Below are 17,891 nucleotides of genomic sequence, written 5' to 3' on the forward strand. Positions count from 1 at the left end.
GTCCGAACCACAAACCCGAGCCGAGCCGCAACGATCAGTCACGGCTCGCGGTCTAATTTAACTGAAGCGAATCCAAAATCAACGGTTGAGATAAACCCTTAGACAATCCAACGGCAAAAACAAGCGTCCGTGAGGTAAAACAAGTGTCAAACCAGGTCACCATAGCATTTTCAGAAAAAAAAAAAAAAAAAGGAAAAAAGAGTGAAGATACACCTACCTATATATTCGCTGATATAAATACTCCTTTCACGCTCCCTTCGTAGCTAACTGGCCGCTGCTTCTTCACGAACCGTCCTCTCTCTCAGTTATCATCTTCTTCTTCTTCGATAAGGTGAGTCTAGATCCGTTTATTTTCACTCATCGCTCGATCTCCTCATAGTACTGATTCGCTAGATCTGTCAAGCATGCGTTGCGTTTCATCCTGCTAATCGATTGGTTAGATCGATCTGAACGAATCGTTTGATCTCCTTAGTGTCCTAGGCCTTAGATCTATAGATCTCGATGATTCTTATAGCTTGGCTCGATCTATCGCCGTTTAATTTCGTTTTTTCAGCTCAGTTAAGTTGAAATGAGATTGTTCTTTAATTGAATCGTCGGTTTATACTTTAGTTGAATCTCTGAGATCTGTAGACTCTCCATGACTGATTTTGATCAATCAATCGTGAATATGTACAGCTTAGCTTAACAAAGATGTTATCTGATTCTTGCTCATGTGTTCAGTGTTAGAAGAAAAAAAACGAATTACGCTCATATGACAGCATTCACTATTTCACTTATCTGATTGCCTTGGTTTCATTTTACAGTAAAAGATGGCCGAGGGTGAAGAAATTCAACCACTTGTCTGTGACAATGGAACTGGAATGGTGAAGGTGAGTTAAAAAGATTTGTTTTTTATTCAGCTCAAGTTTGGAGATTCAACCTCTGACCATTATTTTATATGTGAACAGGCTGGTTTTGCTGGTGATGATGCTCCCAGGGCTGTGTTCCCAAGTATTGTTGGACGTCCCAGGCACACTGGTGTTATGGTTGGGATGGGTCAGAAAGACGCTTACGTTGGTGATGAAGCTCAGTCTAAAAGAGGTATTTTGACTTTGAAGTATCCTATCGAGCATGGTATTGTGAGCAACTGGGATGACATGGAGAAGATCTGGCATCACACATTCTACAACGAGCTTCGTGTTGCACCTGAAGAGCACCCGGTTCTTCTCACTGAGGCGCCTCTTAACCCTAAAGCCAACAGGGAGAAGATGACTCAGATCATGTTCGAGACGTTCAATGTCCCTGCCATGTATGTTGCTATCCAGGCTGTTCTTTCTCTCTACGCTAGTGGGCGTACTACCGGTTAGTGCTTAATCTGAATAACAATCTGTTTTTTACTTGTATTTGCTTAAAGTTTTCATTTTTGGATTTTTTTTAATAGGTATTGTGCTGGACTCTGGTGATGGTGTGTCTCACACTGTGCCAATCTACGAGGGTTACGCTCTTCCTCATGCTATCCTCCGTCTCGACCTCGCTGGTCGTGATCTCACTGATTCTCTAATGAAGATCCTCACCGAGAGAGGTTACATGTTCACCACAACCGCCGAGCGAGAAATCGTCCGTGATATTAAAGAGAAGCTTGCTTACGTCGCTCTTGACTTCGAGCAAGAGCTGGATACAGCAAAGAGCAGTTCGTCAGTGGAGAAGAACTACGAGCTACCTGATGGACAAGTCATCACCATCGGAGCTGAGAGGTTCCGTTGCCCTGAAGTGCTGTTCCAGCCGTCGCTCATCGGAATGGAAGCCCCTGGAATCCACGAGACAACTTACAACTCCATCATGAAGTGTGATGTCGATATCAGGAAGGATCTGTATGGAAACATTGTCCTCAGTGGTGGTTCAACCATGTTCCCAGGAATCGCTGACCGTATGAGCAAAGAGATCACGGCGCTTGCGCCTAGCAGCATGAAGATCAAGGTGGTGGCTCCTCCTGAGAGGAAATACAGTGTCTGGATTGGAGGATCTATCCTTGCATCCCTCAGCACTTTCCAACAGGTAAAAAGGAAAAGGATTTCTGATTCTTTATTACAACATTGAAAGAGTGAAAAATATTGAATTTGGTTTTACTTGTTTGTGTAAATCAGATGTGGATTTCAAAGGGAGAGTACGATGAGTCAGGTCCATCCATTGTTCACAGGAAGTGCTTCTAAGGGCTCTGCTCCCTTCTTCGTGGTGTGGTGAGTCTGTTTACAAGTCTCTTTCCCTAGCTGATATGGGAATTGGAACTATATGTTGTTATGTGGTTCCTTGGAACCTTCTGGATGTGTCAAGAGTCTCTGTGTACTTTAGTTCTATCTGTGTCTTTTATTTCTCTTTAGGATTCTTGTGATGCTGTTTTTTTGTCCTTAAGCAAAAAATATTATATTATGTTTTGGTCGTTGCTTCATTTTTTTGGTTTTTTTTCTTATAAATATTGTTGAAGTCCTGATTATTGTTTATTTTTCGCCGTTTTAAACTATTTTTCATTTATGCGATGATCATATCCAAGTATCAGGTTGCAGAGTTGCAAGCAATGCGGTTGTTTATGTATAGTTGTTTGATATGACGTACACCTTACACAGCCTATGAATTTTATAAATATTGTACATGTTTAGGGGTTTCACAGGTAACATTCAATTGCAACAGTTTAATTAAACCAGCTTCAAAGTGAATAGTAATGGATAAAAAATTCAAGAAACGTCTAGTTTTCTTTTTATAGAGATAGAACAGTCAGTCAAAATAGTAACGTTTCAAATTCAAATTATAAGTTCGAAGACTATCGTTCATTTTTAATTTTATTTCCGTAGGTAGAAGGAAATGTATATTATTTCTTCACAATCTGTGTTCTTCCCACCGAGTTAATTTCTTGTCCGTTTGTCCCTACCGTTGGAAAGACATCAAATGGTCGGTCTAACTAAAGCACCCAAATACTTTAGGAATACTTTGAAAAAAGATCCATTAAACAACTCATATCCACACACTAAAATGTGTAGGGAGAATTTGTGAGATAACCATAATAGAAAAAAAAATTAAGAATATAGCCATCTTTTGGTAATTGTGTCAATTGATTACATAAGTGGACATTTTTCTCCTTTCCAGCGCGTGAACATGAACACAACACACTGGATAAAAAAGACTATTCTATTTATAATGTGTATATGGAATAAATAAACAATGTTCACACAAAGTGTAGTGTAGTGGAGGGAGGGAGAGAGGAAAGGAGAGAGAGGGAGAGGGGAAAGGGAGAGAGAGAGAAAGAGTCAGAGGGAGAGGGAGACGGGAGACGGGAGAGAGAGATATATATATATATATAGAGAGAGAGATAGATGAATATATACTATATGTTTATGATAGTATAGAATTAAAACCGCGTTAATGAAATATATTATAAAATTTATAAAATATAAATCTGTTTTGAAAGTTTCAAAACATTTTATGTGAAGAAAAAAAATCTATGTTTTTAATATGTAAAATACAAAGTTTAATAAGTGTTATATCAGAAGTTGAAATCAATTAAAAAGAGAAGGGAGAAACATATTTGTAAGAAGAAGAAAAATCAAAAAAAATGTTCAAGTAAATGTGGTAAAGGGTAATATGGTAATTATTACATAAATATCATAGCTTAAGAGTTGTTATGTGTAGAGAATTAATTTTGTTGTTGGTTATGTATATGTGTGCCAATTTCCCTTGTTGTTATGCATTACTTAACTGTACACGTTTGTACTTTTTTTTCTTTTTGACAATACACTTTTGTACTTTCCTAACGAATCTTCCAAAGAATCTAATGTCTTCTTCAACAATTAGCCTTGGGCCAAAACAACCTATGTTTGATAATTGTTAAAATAAGAAGTAAGATTGTCCAATACTGTTTGTAGTCTAAGCCCAACTGAAACCAGTAACAAGGAGATAAATTCGAACTGAACACAATACGTCGTTAGCATCATTCCTTATTGTTACAGCCTTTACGACATGGGAACAATACATTAGTGTGTCTGCTAAGTAAATGTTTGCAAAAAGATAATCTATAACCATTTTGAATAAAACTAATCCAATTACTTGTACAGTGTTATTGAGCTATCAATTATGTCGATACATCGTTACAAATTTTCTCAAGACAAAAATCACTAAAAAGAGCCAAAGCGATCTACCTACCCTAAATAGTAGTATGAAAGAGATGTATATGTCTCCATGGTACCGAACAGAACATAACCATAAAAATTTGAATTTCTTTCTTGAGAAACAAGCAATTACTTCTAATGGAAATGAGTTTGAAAAAAACGAAGTAGACATTATTGTATAAAGACTCTAGGGTTCCTCTGATTTCTCCAATACAAATAAATTCCCTTTCCCATCTCTCCCTACTTGTAAATCTTCGTCTAAATATCTGCCAAATTCTCAGAATCAAGGAATCCAAATAAAAACTTATTAAACGTGATTACGTTTTATATTATAACTAAAAGGATACGAGATCTCAAATAGTCCCTCAGGGTTGAAGATTCCCAGCAGCAGATTCATGTTCTTCTTGAAAATATTCATCAACTGATCTGGCATGATCGTTGAGCTTTCATACGTTATCTCAACACTCTACAAACACACACAAACGCAAATCCATCAAAACGCAATCTAAAACCATAAAAACGCCGACATGATTATATTGTAACGTACTAACGTACCGATTTGGATATTATCTTGAAGTTGGCGACGATTCTAAACTCGCCGTCGTGTAGATTCAGTCCACGGACATCGAATTTCAACACATGGACCGTTTTGCCCTTTGGTTAATAAAATAAAAAAAGATTAAATTAAAACGTCATCATTACCAGGAAAAGCTGTCTGAATCCGCTTTTTGATTTAATTATTACCTGAGCAATGTCGATCTGTTGAAGAAGATCTCCGAGAGAGACGAAGTCTCGAAGACCCAACTTGGTTCTTTTGGAGCCCAACACAGTGATTGTACTGTAAATGAGTTTCCAGCAACCTCCGATCTTGTCTAACTCTCCGGTCGGCTCCGGCGTCGGATTCCGACACTCTAATAGCTTCACCAGACCCTCGATCTCAGCTTTTTTATCCGATTTAACTCCGAAAACCCCTCTATTGATCCCTTTTATCATCCCCAAAAACATTGAAATAAACTCTTAACCTTTTGCACCACACAATGATTCAAACCGGAGAAAGTATAGATTTTTTTTTTGTTTGAAATGATTGAATCTAAACTCACCTTTGAGAGCTTCGTAGAGCTCTTCTTTAATCTGGGAAACTGTAATATCTTCTTCTTCGTCTACTTCTTGTTGATCAGTTGGGGAGGAAGCAGAGCTTTGTTCTGTGACTTTGCCGATGCACATGGGCCGGAGACGAAATGGGTTGTCACTAAAACTCAGCGTTTTGCTATTGAAATCGCTGAAAGAGAGTAACATCTTCGCGTTCCCTCTTCTTCTTGAGATTGCTTCTCGTGAAGCTGCCATTGGCGGTGGCTGGATAAGCTTACTCGACATTGCCAGATGTCACACAGTCGGAAGAAGAAGGTAAGAGATGATTTGAGGAGAGTGAAATTTTATGGGGAGGAGAATCGACAGCTTTGGTTCATTATCTAATCTTTTAGCATCCAATCTATCTACCACCACCACCATACACTATACAATAGTATAAAACTAAATTAGTGATTTAATTTTTTGGTGGATATAAGACTTGTTTTATTGAGCTTAAAAAAAACTATAGATTTAAAGTTGCAGATTTTCCATTACAAAAATAACTTAATACTTTGTCCAACATTTTTTTTCATTGAATAATAATTAGATATATTTTTACTTTCCCATACTATATATATTAATTGACACTAAATTAATTATGAATTCCATGATTTTTGCTCTATTTGTTAAACATGATTAGGCTAATCAGGTGACCATTAGATCTAAATATCTAATCAGGTACCACTTGATATGGAAACTCGTTTCTCGATGCAATTTCAAAAGATTATGTCCCATTGTTTCTGTTGTAGTTCAGTCCAAAAGCTGGTTTTAATAGTTATGTCAGAAAGTTATCGTTGAGTTGCTAACGTTAACTTTACTATTTATATTCACCAATTCACGTTCGACCAAAAAAAAAAAAAAAAAAAAAATATTCACCAATTCACATGTTAGTAAGGTTGTTAAGTAATAAGTACAACACTTGTTTTAGACAATTAAAGAAAAAGAAAAAAAAATCAAAGTGGCACTTTTGTGGGTATTTGTGATTAACCACAAAGTATCAAACATAGCCATGGTCTGTTGGGGTTGAACAAACGAAAAAGAAGTTGTCATGCTCTGTTCTTTGTGGCAAGGCCTTAAAACAGAGTTTCGAGTGTCTTTGGTTTGAGTTGTAGAGTCTTGTCACGGCTACCATAAGTAGATTGATATCGCCTATCGGATATTTAAAATGTTGTCACTCAAAGAAAATGTCACATGCTTTACACCAGAAACATTGAATCAAATTACATTGAATCAAAATTTCAATGGCTCTAGCCCTGGCCAGCGTTATGCTTTAAATTGTCTGAGCTCACTATTCTCGGACTGTACAAAATCACAGCAGAAGATGGAGAAACCAGGGGAGAGAGCTTGTGAACAGCATTAGGAAGCCAAAGCCAAATACATATACTTTTGATCACAAGTCCAATGAGGAATATAGTGTTTTTCTTTTACTTTTTAGCGACAAATCTCTCCGGAAATTTAGTTTTTACTTAAATCGAAGAAACTGGTTTGAGGTTTGGTCTATGGTAAACCGAACTCGGTTAATATGAAATAAGGTTGGATTGGTTTCAAACTTGAAAGTGTAGTTTAGTGACCATGAAGAGTGCTATCTAATTGCAGTTGGTAGTTGCTTGCTAAATTAGTAGTTTATTATGCTTTGTGGTTTCCAAGATTTTATATACTAATCCATGCCACTATGGAGATAAAGTGATATGATTAGTTAAACATTATTTCTACTAATTAAAAACCTATAGAGATTAAGACTACTAGGATGGTATATGTTTCTTGGTTATAAGTAGGTGTTAAACACGTCAACAAGCACTAATTTAAATTAGTATCTAATGTAATATCCTTTTCCTTGCTAACTGCTTACAAACTTCCTTTAAAATGGAGTTTAATAAATTACTTTCTGCTTTTTATGTCATTTGAAGAAAGAAAAAGATAATAGAAAAGTTAAAAATGAAATTGTGGAGTGCATGTGGAGATGCTCGGTGGACAATCTTTGCCATTTGACTCTTCTCAATGGACACTTAACTAAAAGAAAACATCAATAAAAGTACTTCAAAATAGATTAACAAAGGAAATTATCTAATTATTTAAGCGTAATTTTGTCTTGTTCCCTTAAAGTATGCCAATATTAATTACTGTTAATCCTTCGTATAAAACAATAATTAAGCAAAACAGCTCATGCGTACCCACAATGATTCGGTCAATACATAATTAAAATGTGTCTCATTCATTATGCGAGTCTCAAGGCTATAGTTAAAGTCAAAAAGAAATATTCTAGTATTGTTTATTATAGGGCAATTGTCAATAATAGCACCTTTTGAAGTTTTCCTTCCCAAACTAGCACTCAGGATTAGAAGTCACAAAAATAGGTTTCATTAAAGGGGTAATTTACCTTTATACCCTTTGTTATAAGAATAGAAAAAAAAAACATTTCATTTCATTCGATCGCGAATCTTCTCCGGCTCCTCTCGGGAATCTTCACCCTCACCGGCACTGTCGTCTCCGACTCGGGAATCGTCGTCTCCGGCTCGGGAATCATCTTCTCCGACTCGGGAATCGTCGTCTCCGGCTCGGGAATCATCTTCTCTGACTCGGGAATCGAAGTCTCCGGCTCGGGAATCATCTTCTCCGGCTCGCTAATCGTCTTCTCCGGCTCGCTAATCATCTTCTCCGGCTATCTAATCATCAGCGTCACACTCTCTACTCTCAAAATCGGTAACTTTTTAAAATTAGGGTTTTTGAATTAAAATTTGGGAAGCTTGCGTTTTGATTTTGATTTGTGTGTTACTCGTTCTTATTAACAAGCGAAGCAAATGAAGACTTTTGTGTTGTTTTGTATTTGTGTTATTTCAGGAAAGCCTTCCAGAAAAGTTTGAAATTTTTTTTTTCCTTGTTTACGCAGGATAGAAACAAGATGGGAGATTCAGTACCTCTAAAACTAGCACTGCCAGAGCTGAAGTATCCTATTGGTTCACAGCCAAAAGAAAAGTCAGCAATCAACCAATACTCTGGTTCAGATTATATCTCTATTGTCAAAAGCATCCTAAAACCAGATGAGATGATAAGAGTCCGAGGATCATTTCTGGGACCTGTAATGAAGCTCAGTGAGAGAGGATTGAAGTTATCAGCAAAGATAGTCTACGCCATTCTCACTAGAAGCATCGTTTCTGTCAAGGAGAATGAAGGCTGGTTCCATTTCGGTGCGCAGCCAATGAGGTTCTCTATAAGAGAATTTCATATGATGACAGGCTTGAAATGTAGTGGTGCATTAGAAGGACCACGAAGGGAAACCGAGAGATTTAATTGGGAATTGCTAAAGGGGCGTAGTCATAAGTTAAGTGACGTGGTGGACCAGCTCAGAAACACAAGAGAAGATGCTTCTGAGGAGAGAATATGCCTCGCAATGCTCATCCTGGTAGAGAGCATATTATTGCGGAAGAGCAAAGGAGGGAGTTTTCCTTTGGAATATGCGAAAAATGCACAGGATATGACATATCCATGGGGAAAAGAGGCTTACATTGTGCTCCTGAAGTCAATTCAAAACGCTGTCGCGAATCATTTGGAGAATAAATCCAAATTTGAGTTGCAAGGTTATCCTCTAGTATTCCTTCTTTGGATACTAGAGTCGATTCCTTTGCTAAGGAATAAGTTCAGTAAGTGTGTACCAACAGTTGAGGTTCCTGGGCCGACTTACTTGTGTGAAAAATACACTGAGATAGAGAATCCATCACTTGATAGGGTTTTACAGGTTGAAGCTGATACAAAGGTAAGCTTTTCCAAGTATATGTTTCTCAGTTTATTTGGCTTTTTCTTTTTAATATGTTTCTCATTGGTCTTTTTTTGAAATATTCTCAGCTGAAGGTCCATTGCATACTACCTTCTATTCCTCATGATCCAGAAGATGATATCTCCATGGAAGACAAATATAGTGACGAGTTGGAAACAGTGAAAGATGTAACAAAGAAAGGGTACAAGATTACAGCCGATGACTGGGAAAATAGGTGTGTAGACACATTTGACACATTGGATGCTCTTATTCAAATGATGGCAAATAAGGAGACTGGCCAAGCTTCTACTCCGATTGATGAGGATTCAGTAAATGAAAAAGTGAACAGGATCATCACGGTAATGGAGGAGAATCTGAAGAGCATGAAGGATCGAATGTCATTACTGGAAGAAGAAAACATACATCTTAGAGCTCGTGTGTCAGAGTTGGAAGGAAACAGCAATGTTTTTCCCACTAACGTGACACAAAAGGTAAATTCTCAAAACATCTTCTTTTACATTTGCATTTTCAAGTATTTTTTGGAAGATCTTGTACATATTCTTGAATGCCTTCCTAATATTTGACAAACAGCGATCCAGTGGGACACCTTTATCTCCAATGTCTCACACGCAACCATCGAGTGAGACACCTTTATCTCCAATGTCTCAACAGCCTAATTTGACACATGAGGTATGTAACCAATAAATATTGTTGAGTTTTGAAGTAATATTTGGAAAGCTTTTGTACTTCTTGAATGCATTCCTGATTTTTGCAGGAGACAATGATTGAATCAGCTGCATCTCCAAAGTCTCAACAAAATGAGGTATATGCTCAAAAATTATTAAGAAAATATTTGGAAATTCTTGTACAAAATCCTGAATGCCTTCCTGATTTTTGCAGGATTACACGCAATCATCGAGTGAGACGCCTTTATCTCCAATGTCTCAACAGCCTAATTTGACAAATGAGGTATGTAACCAATAAAATATTGTTGAGTTTTGAAGTAATATTTGGAAGCTTTTGTACATATTCTAGAATGCATTCTTGATTTTTGCAGGACACAATGAATGAATCAGATGATGAAACTCCTGCCCTTGATACTCAAGTATTCTCTCCTAATCTGACAAAAGAGGTATATGCTCAATGATATTGTTTTCACAGTTGGAGTTTACAAATTAGTTTTGGGTGATTTTTTTTTACATATAAAGGCTTTTCTGATTTTTGACAGAAAGAAACAGAAACGTCTACCGGTGAGAGGCCATCCAATCCTAATCAAGATGGAAAACCAGATGATGAGGTAATATTTATTCTAGAAATTATAGTTGAATGTATTCATGATGGCCATTCCTGATATTTTTTTGCAGATTGTGAGAGAGAAATTAACAAGTGAGTCACCTGCTAGTCAGAGTCAAGTTTTGCAGAAAGAAACAGTAGAAATGAATGAGACACCTTCTTCTCCAATAGCTCCAAAGAGTATTGAAACTCCCGTTTATACTCCAAGTCAGACTCAGCAGGTACATGGTCAAAAAAAATCTTGGATTTTTAAGTTAATGTTTGAAAGCTTTAGAACGTACTCTGGATTGACTTCGTGATAATTTTTACAGATTGAGAGAGAGCCATCGGATGACACGCCTGCCCTTGATACTCAAGTTTTTACTCCTAATCTGACAAAAGAGGTATATGCTCAATGACAGTTGGAGTTTACAATTAGTTTTGGGTGATTTACATATATAGACCTTTCTAATTTTTGGCAGAGGGAAACACAAACCTCTACTGATGAAACGCCACCCAAAACTAATCAAGGAGAAGGAAAACCAGATGATGAGGTAATATTTACTCTAGAATTATAATTGAATGTATTCATGATGGCCTTTCCTGATATTTTTTGCAGATTGTGATTGAGTCACCTGCTGCTCAGACTCAAGTTTTGCAAAAAGAAACACTGGAAATGAATGAGACACCTTCTTCTCCAATATCTCCAAAGAGTATTGAGGCTCAAGTTTTTACTCCAATTCAGAAACAGCAGGTAAATGTTCAAAAAATCTTGGAGATTTCAAGTAATGTTTGAAAGCTTTTGTACGTGTTTTTGATCCCCTACCTGACTTTTTTTTGTTTTTTTTGCAGACGGTAACAGAGGAAACGTATGAGGCTACACAGCCATTGACTGAGATCATTTCAGCAAACAATAAAAAGGTAAGCATAGAAATGTCTTTCATAAGTACAACTTGAATTTTAAATTGTAGAAACTTCTTCATAACTACCTCTTTTATTTTACTGTTATTACAGGAGGATACACATGCTGTGCATTACAGACCCTCCTCTCCATTGTCTTCACTAATTGCACTAGTTATTGAAGAAAATAAGAATGCTTTGGTAAGAAGAAATATTTAAAATGTTTAGGTAATATTTTTCTATTCAACTAACTCTTACCATTTACTTTTGTCTTATAGAGTGAGACAGAAACTGCGACCCAATATTTTTCTACAAGTGAAGGAGAGCATTCACAATCAAGCAGAAAGAATCAAGCGGAAGAATATCTCAAGGATACTACAGAACCTACTACTGAGCTAGTTTCCACAGATGTTTCGAAGACACAGCCTCTTACTCCGCAAACACAGCACCTTCAGACAAGTGAGGGAGATCAATCCGATGAGACACCATCAGAGCAGAATCAAGCAGAAGAAAATCTCAAGGATACTACAGAACCTACTACTGAGCTAGTTTCCACATATGTTTCGAAGATGCCGCCTATTACTCAGCAAACAGAGCATCTTCAGACAAGTGCTATAGATTTTTCAGAAAAAAACGAGGTATGCATCGAGTATATTTGATCTTTAATTATTATTCTAACAATTTAAAACCGCTGATGTTACTGAATCTTCATTTTTAATAGGTTGAAGTAAGCAGGCTTCTAGCTCACTTTCAAATAGGCGCAGAGGTTGAAATTTTGTCTACTGATGACGAAATATGGTATCCAGGAAAGGTTGTTGATCTTAAACTGTGTGAAGGACTAGAGGAGCTGACAGTTGAGTACACGACACTCTTCACAGACCAACATAGACTTCAGAAACTTCAGGATACTATCACGGCTGACAAAATACGTCCTGCAACACCAACTAGTGACCAAAAATCCTTTGAGATGATGGATAAGGTAGAAGCCTTCTACAACAATGGCTGGAGCAGCGGACAAATTAGCATGGTACTTGGTGATAACACATACTCGGTGTGTCTCTATACTTCTATGGAAACTATTCTATTCAAACATTCAGATTTGCGAATTCATAGAGAATGGAAAGATGGAGTCTGGAAGATGGCAGATAAGGTAAATCATAACTAGAATTATACTTCACGTGAATTGTTTGATATACATACATTTTAGTTTCAGGAATGGTTTCCAGAAATTCCGATTGCAACAAATTTGATAATATTTTGCTTGGTGTCTATTGTTTGATTAAAGGTGAAGCCTGATAAGAAAAGGAAAGCTGCTGCCTCATCACAAAATTCAGGAATGGATAATGTTTTCCTAAGAAGGAGCGAGAGGGTGCCTAAACGATCTAGAGACACAAAAACTCCATTCAAGTCTGACAGAAATCCGGCTTTAACTGTAATACCTGAGATTATACCTGCAGTTGATCCGTTTTCAACTCCTGCGGAACATAAGCTTTCAAGGCTTCAAAATTGGATGACATTAAAGCCCGGCATGCATGAAACGTAAGCATGTTTCTGTCCTTGTCTATATATTCTTATATTTATGTATAAGAGGTTTGGTAATTCCTTTGAATCTTTAATCGACTGCAGGTCCCTATCAATCAATGATAATAAGATAAGGAAATCTTTCTTTCAAAGCATGGAAAATGCAAAAAAGGACCTTAAGAAAGAGGTAATTTGTTTACATATGTTCTTGCCTTGAGCTTTTTTTTTTAAAAAAAATTCAGGAAGGATTTGTTTAGTTTCAGGAAATTATATAGTAACAAATTAGATAATGTTTGCCTTTTTTTTTGCAGCACATTGATGGAGCCTTTGCAATGCTAAATTGCAGAAGAAATGAGAATGCTGCTTGGTTCCACAACTACAAGATTCCAAAGGCGTGCTTCCTACCTATGGAGTTCTTGCATTGCTTGCTCTCTGATGATTTGGCTTACAAGAAAGAAAAGGTCAAAGGTAAAAAGATTTTCAACGATTTATTTAAAGATACTGTGAGAGGGAAGGTATATCCAGAGAAGACATGGGGAGAAGATGTTGATGTTGTGTATGGGATTACTCTTGGAAAAAAAAGCAATGTCTGGATTGGGATGGAAATTCATTTGAAGAAGAAAAGAATCACAGTATATGATTGTTTTCAAAAGGAAAGCAACAGCATTGATATTCCTCAAGTGAAAAAGTTGGCAGGTATGTATAAACAATCTGTATTTGATGTATTCATCTGTTTCTTGGTTTGAAATATTCAACTGATTCTATCTTGATATTGATTTTTAAATATGACAGTGTTGATTTCTAATCTGCTGGTGGAATCTTCTGGTGATGAGGTAGATAAGGTGAAGATGATTCCATTTGAGATTGAGCAGGCACAAGGTTTACCCAAGACAAAACATCCTTTCAACTGTGGGATATTTCTTGTCAAGATTCTGGAGTGCCAGTCATTGAAGATAGGAGACATGACAAAGATTAATGATGACAATGCATTGGAGCTAAGGAGAACCTTGTCTTGTGAGATCTTCAACCAATTTGTGGATGAGAGCTTTGGGAAATGAGAATGATGCATGAAAACATTTTTTGTTTTAGTTAAGACTCGGTTTTAGTTATGACTGTTTATTTTGTTATGTTGTTGGCGTCTGGTTACATAAGAAAGATTGGAAGGATATCAAGTATTTTATTTGGGTATCATATATCTTGGAAGGTTAAAATATTGTTTCTGGATGGGTTTCCAGAAAAAAAGTTAAGTGTTTCAAATGTAAAAAAGAATGAAATGAGATTATATACTAAGGATTGGACATGTATATGGTAAGCTTAAAATTGTGATGTTTACAGACAACAAAAATTTAGAACCACAAAGGATCGAACCCAGAGGGAGAGAGTCTGCGTATTTGGATAGTGTGGGAGTTTAGCCACTAGGCCAAGAAGAATCATCTGTTATGGATTACATTTAATTTTATTTAACTCCAAACTGTAACACAAAAAAGAATTAAAATAGATTTTGAATCCACCACATATCGAACCCGGGGATAGAGAGACTTTTGAGTTATAAAAAGCCTTGGTTTAACCGCTGGTCTGAGGAGAATCATCTGTTAAAGAATATTACATAAGCATACTTAACCCAATTAATATAGGATAGGTTTCCAAAACAATACATTTCGATTGAAAAAAAACAAAACTCTTGCCGTCTCAACACTCTCGCCGTTTCAAACTTCTCGAATCTCACTCGTCTCCGCCTCTCGAATCTCTCTCTCATCTCCATATCTCTCGATCTCCGACGAAAACCCATCTCCAGAACTCTCTCTCTCTCGATCTTTTACGCGAGCTCTCTCTATTCTCCGAGAAAAACCATTTCTAGAGCTCTATCTCTTGAAGGTATGTTGCAGATTCAACCTTATGTGTGTTTTCTTTCTGAGAGATTGGTCTCCTGTTTTTTGCTTGTGTATAGACTTGCTCGTTTTAACCTAATATGATTCGTAGAATTCTAGTTCATGTGAAAGCATGTGTATAGACTTCGGGAAGGATTTGTATTTTTTTCAGGAAACCCTTCCTGAAAATTGGATTTTAATTAATTTAGACAAATAAAATTTTTCTTGTTTACGCAGGATAGAAACAAGATGGGAGATCCATTACCATTAAGACTAGCACTGCCTGAGCTGAGGTATCCGATTGGATCAGAGCCAGAGAAGACGATATCGATAAACCAACACTCGATAGTTGCTTATATCAAAACTGTTAAGGAAATTCTAGGAAATGATGAGTTCAACAGAATAAGAGGGACGTTTTTGGGACCGGTGATCAAGCTTGGAGAGAGGTCTTTGAAATTATCAGCTAAGATAGTGCACGCAGTTCTCACCAAAAGCATCAAGACAGTGAAGAGACACGAAGCATGGTTCCATTTTGGTGCTCAGCCAATGAGGTTCTCTATAAGAGAATTCCACATGGTGACTGGTTTGAAATGTAGTGGTGAAGCAAGAGAACCACGAGAGGGAACCGAGAAATTTAAGTGGGACTTCCTAAAAGGGCGTACTCATACAGTAAAGGACGTGGAGAAGCAGCTCAGAAACACAAGAGAAGATGCTTCTGATGAGAGATTCTGCCTTGCAATGCTCCTCCTGATTGAGAGCATACTACTACAGAAGAGCCTTCTCGACGGTGGCACAACTTTTACTTTGGATTATGTGAAAATAGCGCAGGATATGGATGTCTTGATGACATACCCATGGGGGAGAACAGCTTATAATTTGCTGTTAAAATCACTTCAGAGAGCTGTCGACAAAAGCCTCGACAAAAACAATTATGATTTGCAAGGGTTCCCTATGGCATTTCTTATATGGATACTTGAGTCAGTACCTTTGCTACAGTATGCATTCAGTCAAGTTGTTCCTATTCTGAGCGTTCAACCGTCTACCCCAATATTTTTGTGTGAGAAGTACCTTCAAATAGCTTCTCCACAGCTGATAGATGTTCTCCTAATTGAAATCAAAGATCATGTAAGTTTTTACATTATTTTTTTCTTGTTTCTGTTTTGCCTTATGATTCTCCATTTAAAAGCTAATTATTTTTATGGTTTCAGCTTAAGGTCACATGCATCCTACCTCCTATTTCTAATGATCCAGAAGATGATGTTTGCATGGGAGACGAAGCTAATAAAGATCTGGATGACATGGCCGATTTATCCAAGAGAGGTTATAAGTTTAAAATTAGAGATTGGCGAAACATGTCAGTAGACCTATACGGTGCTAATGAAGAAATAAGAAGAGCATCTTTACTGTTTGGGAATGGAGGGATGAGTCAAGCTTCTACTTCGTATCAGGAGGAGTCTTTGGAATCAAAGATCAACAGAATCAGCGAGATGGTGGGAGATAATTTAAGGATCATGAACGATCGTTTGTGTTTGATTGAAAAAGACAGGAAACAGATTAAAGAACGTGTGACAAACCTAGAGAAACTACAAAGAGTTACTTCATATGAAACTCCAAACAATGAGGTAACTTTTTTTTCGGAAATTAAAATTAATGTTTATCTAGTTCTTGATTCAGTTTTGAGTTGTCAAGTAATTTTGGAAGATGTTATACATATTTAGGCTTGCCTTCCTAATTTTTGTTGTACTTGCACAGACTGACACAACTCCATTTCATGAGACGGCTTCCAGACAAGGTGAAGCCAATGCAGATCAAGCAGATGAACAACTTAACAATGAGGCAAGTATAATTTTGAAAACTGTTGGTATTTATAAAATTATGAATTTGGTACGTGTTCATAATCCCATTCCTGACATCAGGATACACGAGAGCCTATGAATGAGATCACGAAAGAGACACCTGGTTCTCCAATAGCTCAACAGAATATTGAGACTCCAGTCCTTACTCCAATTCAGACGCAGCAGGTACCTTCTTTAAAAAATTGGACTTTTCAAGTAATTTTTGGAAGCCCTTGTACGTGTTCATTCAACCATTCCTGAATTCAGGAGACTCACGAGCTTATGAATGAGATCATTTCACCAAACATTTCCGACACACAGCCAAATACCCGAGCTCGCAGAAATCTTTTAACAGAGCAAAATAAGGTATTACTTTCATTAAAACCTTTAATAAATACTCAGCAACTATCAAAATGACTGGATATCCTTGAATCTAAACCATCACAGGATGTAGAAAGCAGAGTTCAAAATCCCTTTGAGATCGGAGCAAATGTGGAGATTTCATCACAAGATGACAATACTTGTCATAAATGGTATCCAGGAAATGTGTTGGCAACATATTTGGTTGATGGGGTTGAGATGGTGAAAGTTGAGTACTTCGTCCCGTCTCTGGACGAAAAGAAGAGGAAAAGGAGTGTTGAGACACGTGTATCAATTGACAGAATACGTCCTCAACCACCACCTGAGAGATCTGGAGCGAAGAAAAGTTATGAGCTAATGCAGGACGTGGAGGCGTTCGACAATGGTGCCTGGTGCGCTGGAAAAGTTAAAGTCATTTTGTTTGATGGCTCGTGTTTTGTCTCTTTGAACAATTCTAAAGAACAAATTTACTTCCACCATTCTGAGATTCGAAAACCAAGAAAATGGGTAGATGGTGTTTGGGAGATGACAAAAAAGGTAAAACAAATGCCTTGGATCACTTGAATTGAAAAATAATGTCATTTGTTTAATATCTCGGTATTGATTTTCAGATGGAAGAAGAGCAGACGCAGAGTGTGAATCCAAGTGAAGGAGATGGTGATAAAAAGGTATGAAATATTTATACATCATACTAGGAATTAAGATATAAATGTATCTGAATTTTTGTCATTCAAAAAGGGGAAGGGGAAGGCTGTCGCTTGTAAGAAAAATGAAGCAGCTGGTCCATCAGAAGATGTTGTTGGGAAAATGGCAAAAGAGGTAATAAAAATGAATAAGATCCACTTGAATTGAAGTTCAGGTCAATAGTTTGATATATCGGTTTTGTTTCACAGATGGAAGTAAAGCAGGGTAAGAGTGTGAAACCAAGTCAAGACGATCATGCAAAAAAGGTATAAAAAATATTTTTACTTCATATTAGGAAGGCATTCAAGTATAAAGATAAAAACGATCCTGAATTTTTGTCTTTATTTTTAATTAAAGGGGAAGCCACATGTTGGTAAGAAGAAGAAAGCAAATGCTCAGCCAGTAGATTTGCTTCCTTTTCTACAGCGAGAAGAGA

The 17,891-nt window shown here is 37.0% G+C and overlaps 5 protein-coding genes across 6 annotated transcripts; 4 read left to right on the forward strand and 1 right to left on the reverse strand.

Annotated features, from left to right (window-relative positions):
* Positions 1–166: 166 nt before the first annotated feature.
* On the forward strand, positions 167–2,425 carry LOC106441419 (actin-7). Its single transcript, XM_013883238.3, has 5 exons — positions 167–331; positions 804–869; positions 948–1,341; positions 1,421–2,034; positions 2,124–2,425. Exons 2-5 carry the CDS (start codon positions 810–812, stop codon positions 2,187–2,189), a joined length of 1,134 nt encoding a protein of 377 aa, XP_013738692.2. The 5' UTR covers positions 167–331; positions 804–809; the 3' UTR covers positions 2,190–2,425.
* A 1,611-nt stretch (positions 2,426–4,036) lies between these two features.
* LOC125593133 (fibrillin-5, chloroplastic-like) lies at positions 4,037–5,685 on the reverse strand. Its single transcript, XM_048769253.1, has 5 exons — positions 5,237–5,685; positions 4,881–5,119; positions 4,692–4,790; positions 4,484–4,602; positions 4,037–4,402 (listed from the first exon to the last, which is right to left on the reverse strand). Exons 1-5 carry the CDS (start codon positions 5,508–5,510, stop codon positions 4,324–4,326), a joined length of 810 nt encoding a protein of 269 aa, XP_048625210.1. The 5' UTR covers positions 5,511–5,685; the 3' UTR covers positions 4,037–4,323.
* Positions 5,686–7,576: 1,891 nt separating this feature from the next.
* On the forward strand, positions 7,577–14,012 carry LOC106350457. 2 transcript variants are annotated; one of them, XM_048769256.1, is made up of 20 exons: positions 7,577–7,964; positions 8,152–9,015; positions 9,105–9,506; positions 9,607–9,705; positions 9,791–9,838; positions 9,916–9,984; positions 10,073–10,147; positions 10,244–10,312; positions 10,380–10,529; positions 10,620–10,691; positions 10,770–10,841; positions 10,907–11,041; positions 11,140–11,208; positions 11,302–11,388; positions 11,466–11,825; positions 11,909–12,337; positions 12,473–12,726; positions 12,814–12,895; positions 13,020–13,404; positions 13,501–14,012. In XM_048769256.1, the coding sequence occupies exons 2-20, from the start codon at positions 8,164–8,166 to the stop codon at positions 13,764–13,766; spliced, it is 3,975 nt and encodes a 1,324-aa protein (XP_048625213.1). In that variant the 5' UTR covers positions 7,577–7,964; positions 8,152–8,163; the 3' UTR covers positions 13,767–14,012. The 2 variants fall into 2 exon arrangements, with proteins under 2 accessions (XP_048625213.1, XP_048625217.1); XM_048769260.1 differs by lacking the exons at positions 10,244–10,312; positions 10,380–10,529; positions 10,620–10,691 and having other exon boundaries at positions 7,867–9,015.
* Positions 14,013–14,825: 813 nt separating this feature from the next.
* LOC125591188 lies at positions 14,826–16,333 on the forward strand. Its single transcript, XM_048764852.1, has 3 exons — positions 14,826–15,701; positions 15,785–16,198; positions 16,295–16,333. The coding sequence occupies exons 1-3, from the start codon at positions 14,826–14,828 to the stop codon at positions 16,331–16,333; spliced, it is 1,329 nt and encodes a 442-aa protein (XP_048620809.1).
* LOC125591189 (DUF724 domain-containing protein 2-like) lies at positions 15,999–17,535 on the forward strand. The gene is made up of 5 exons (XM_048764854.1): positions 15,999–16,597; positions 16,679–16,777; positions 16,859–17,278; positions 17,383–17,428; positions 17,510–17,535. The coding sequence occupies exons 1-5, from the start codon at positions 16,508–16,510 to the stop codon at positions 17,533–17,535; spliced, it is 681 nt and encodes a 226-aa protein (XP_048620811.1). The 5' UTR covers positions 15,999–16,507.
* The last annotated feature ends 356 nt before the right edge of the window (positions 17,536–17,891 follow it).

Source organism: Brassica napus, chromosome A3 (assembly GCF_020379485.1).
Source record: "Brassica napus cultivar Da-Ae chromosome A3, Da-Ae, whole genome shotgun sequence".
Classification (NCBI taxonomy): domain Eukaryota; kingdom Viridiplantae; phylum Streptophyta; class Magnoliopsida; order Brassicales; family Brassicaceae; genus Brassica; species Brassica napus.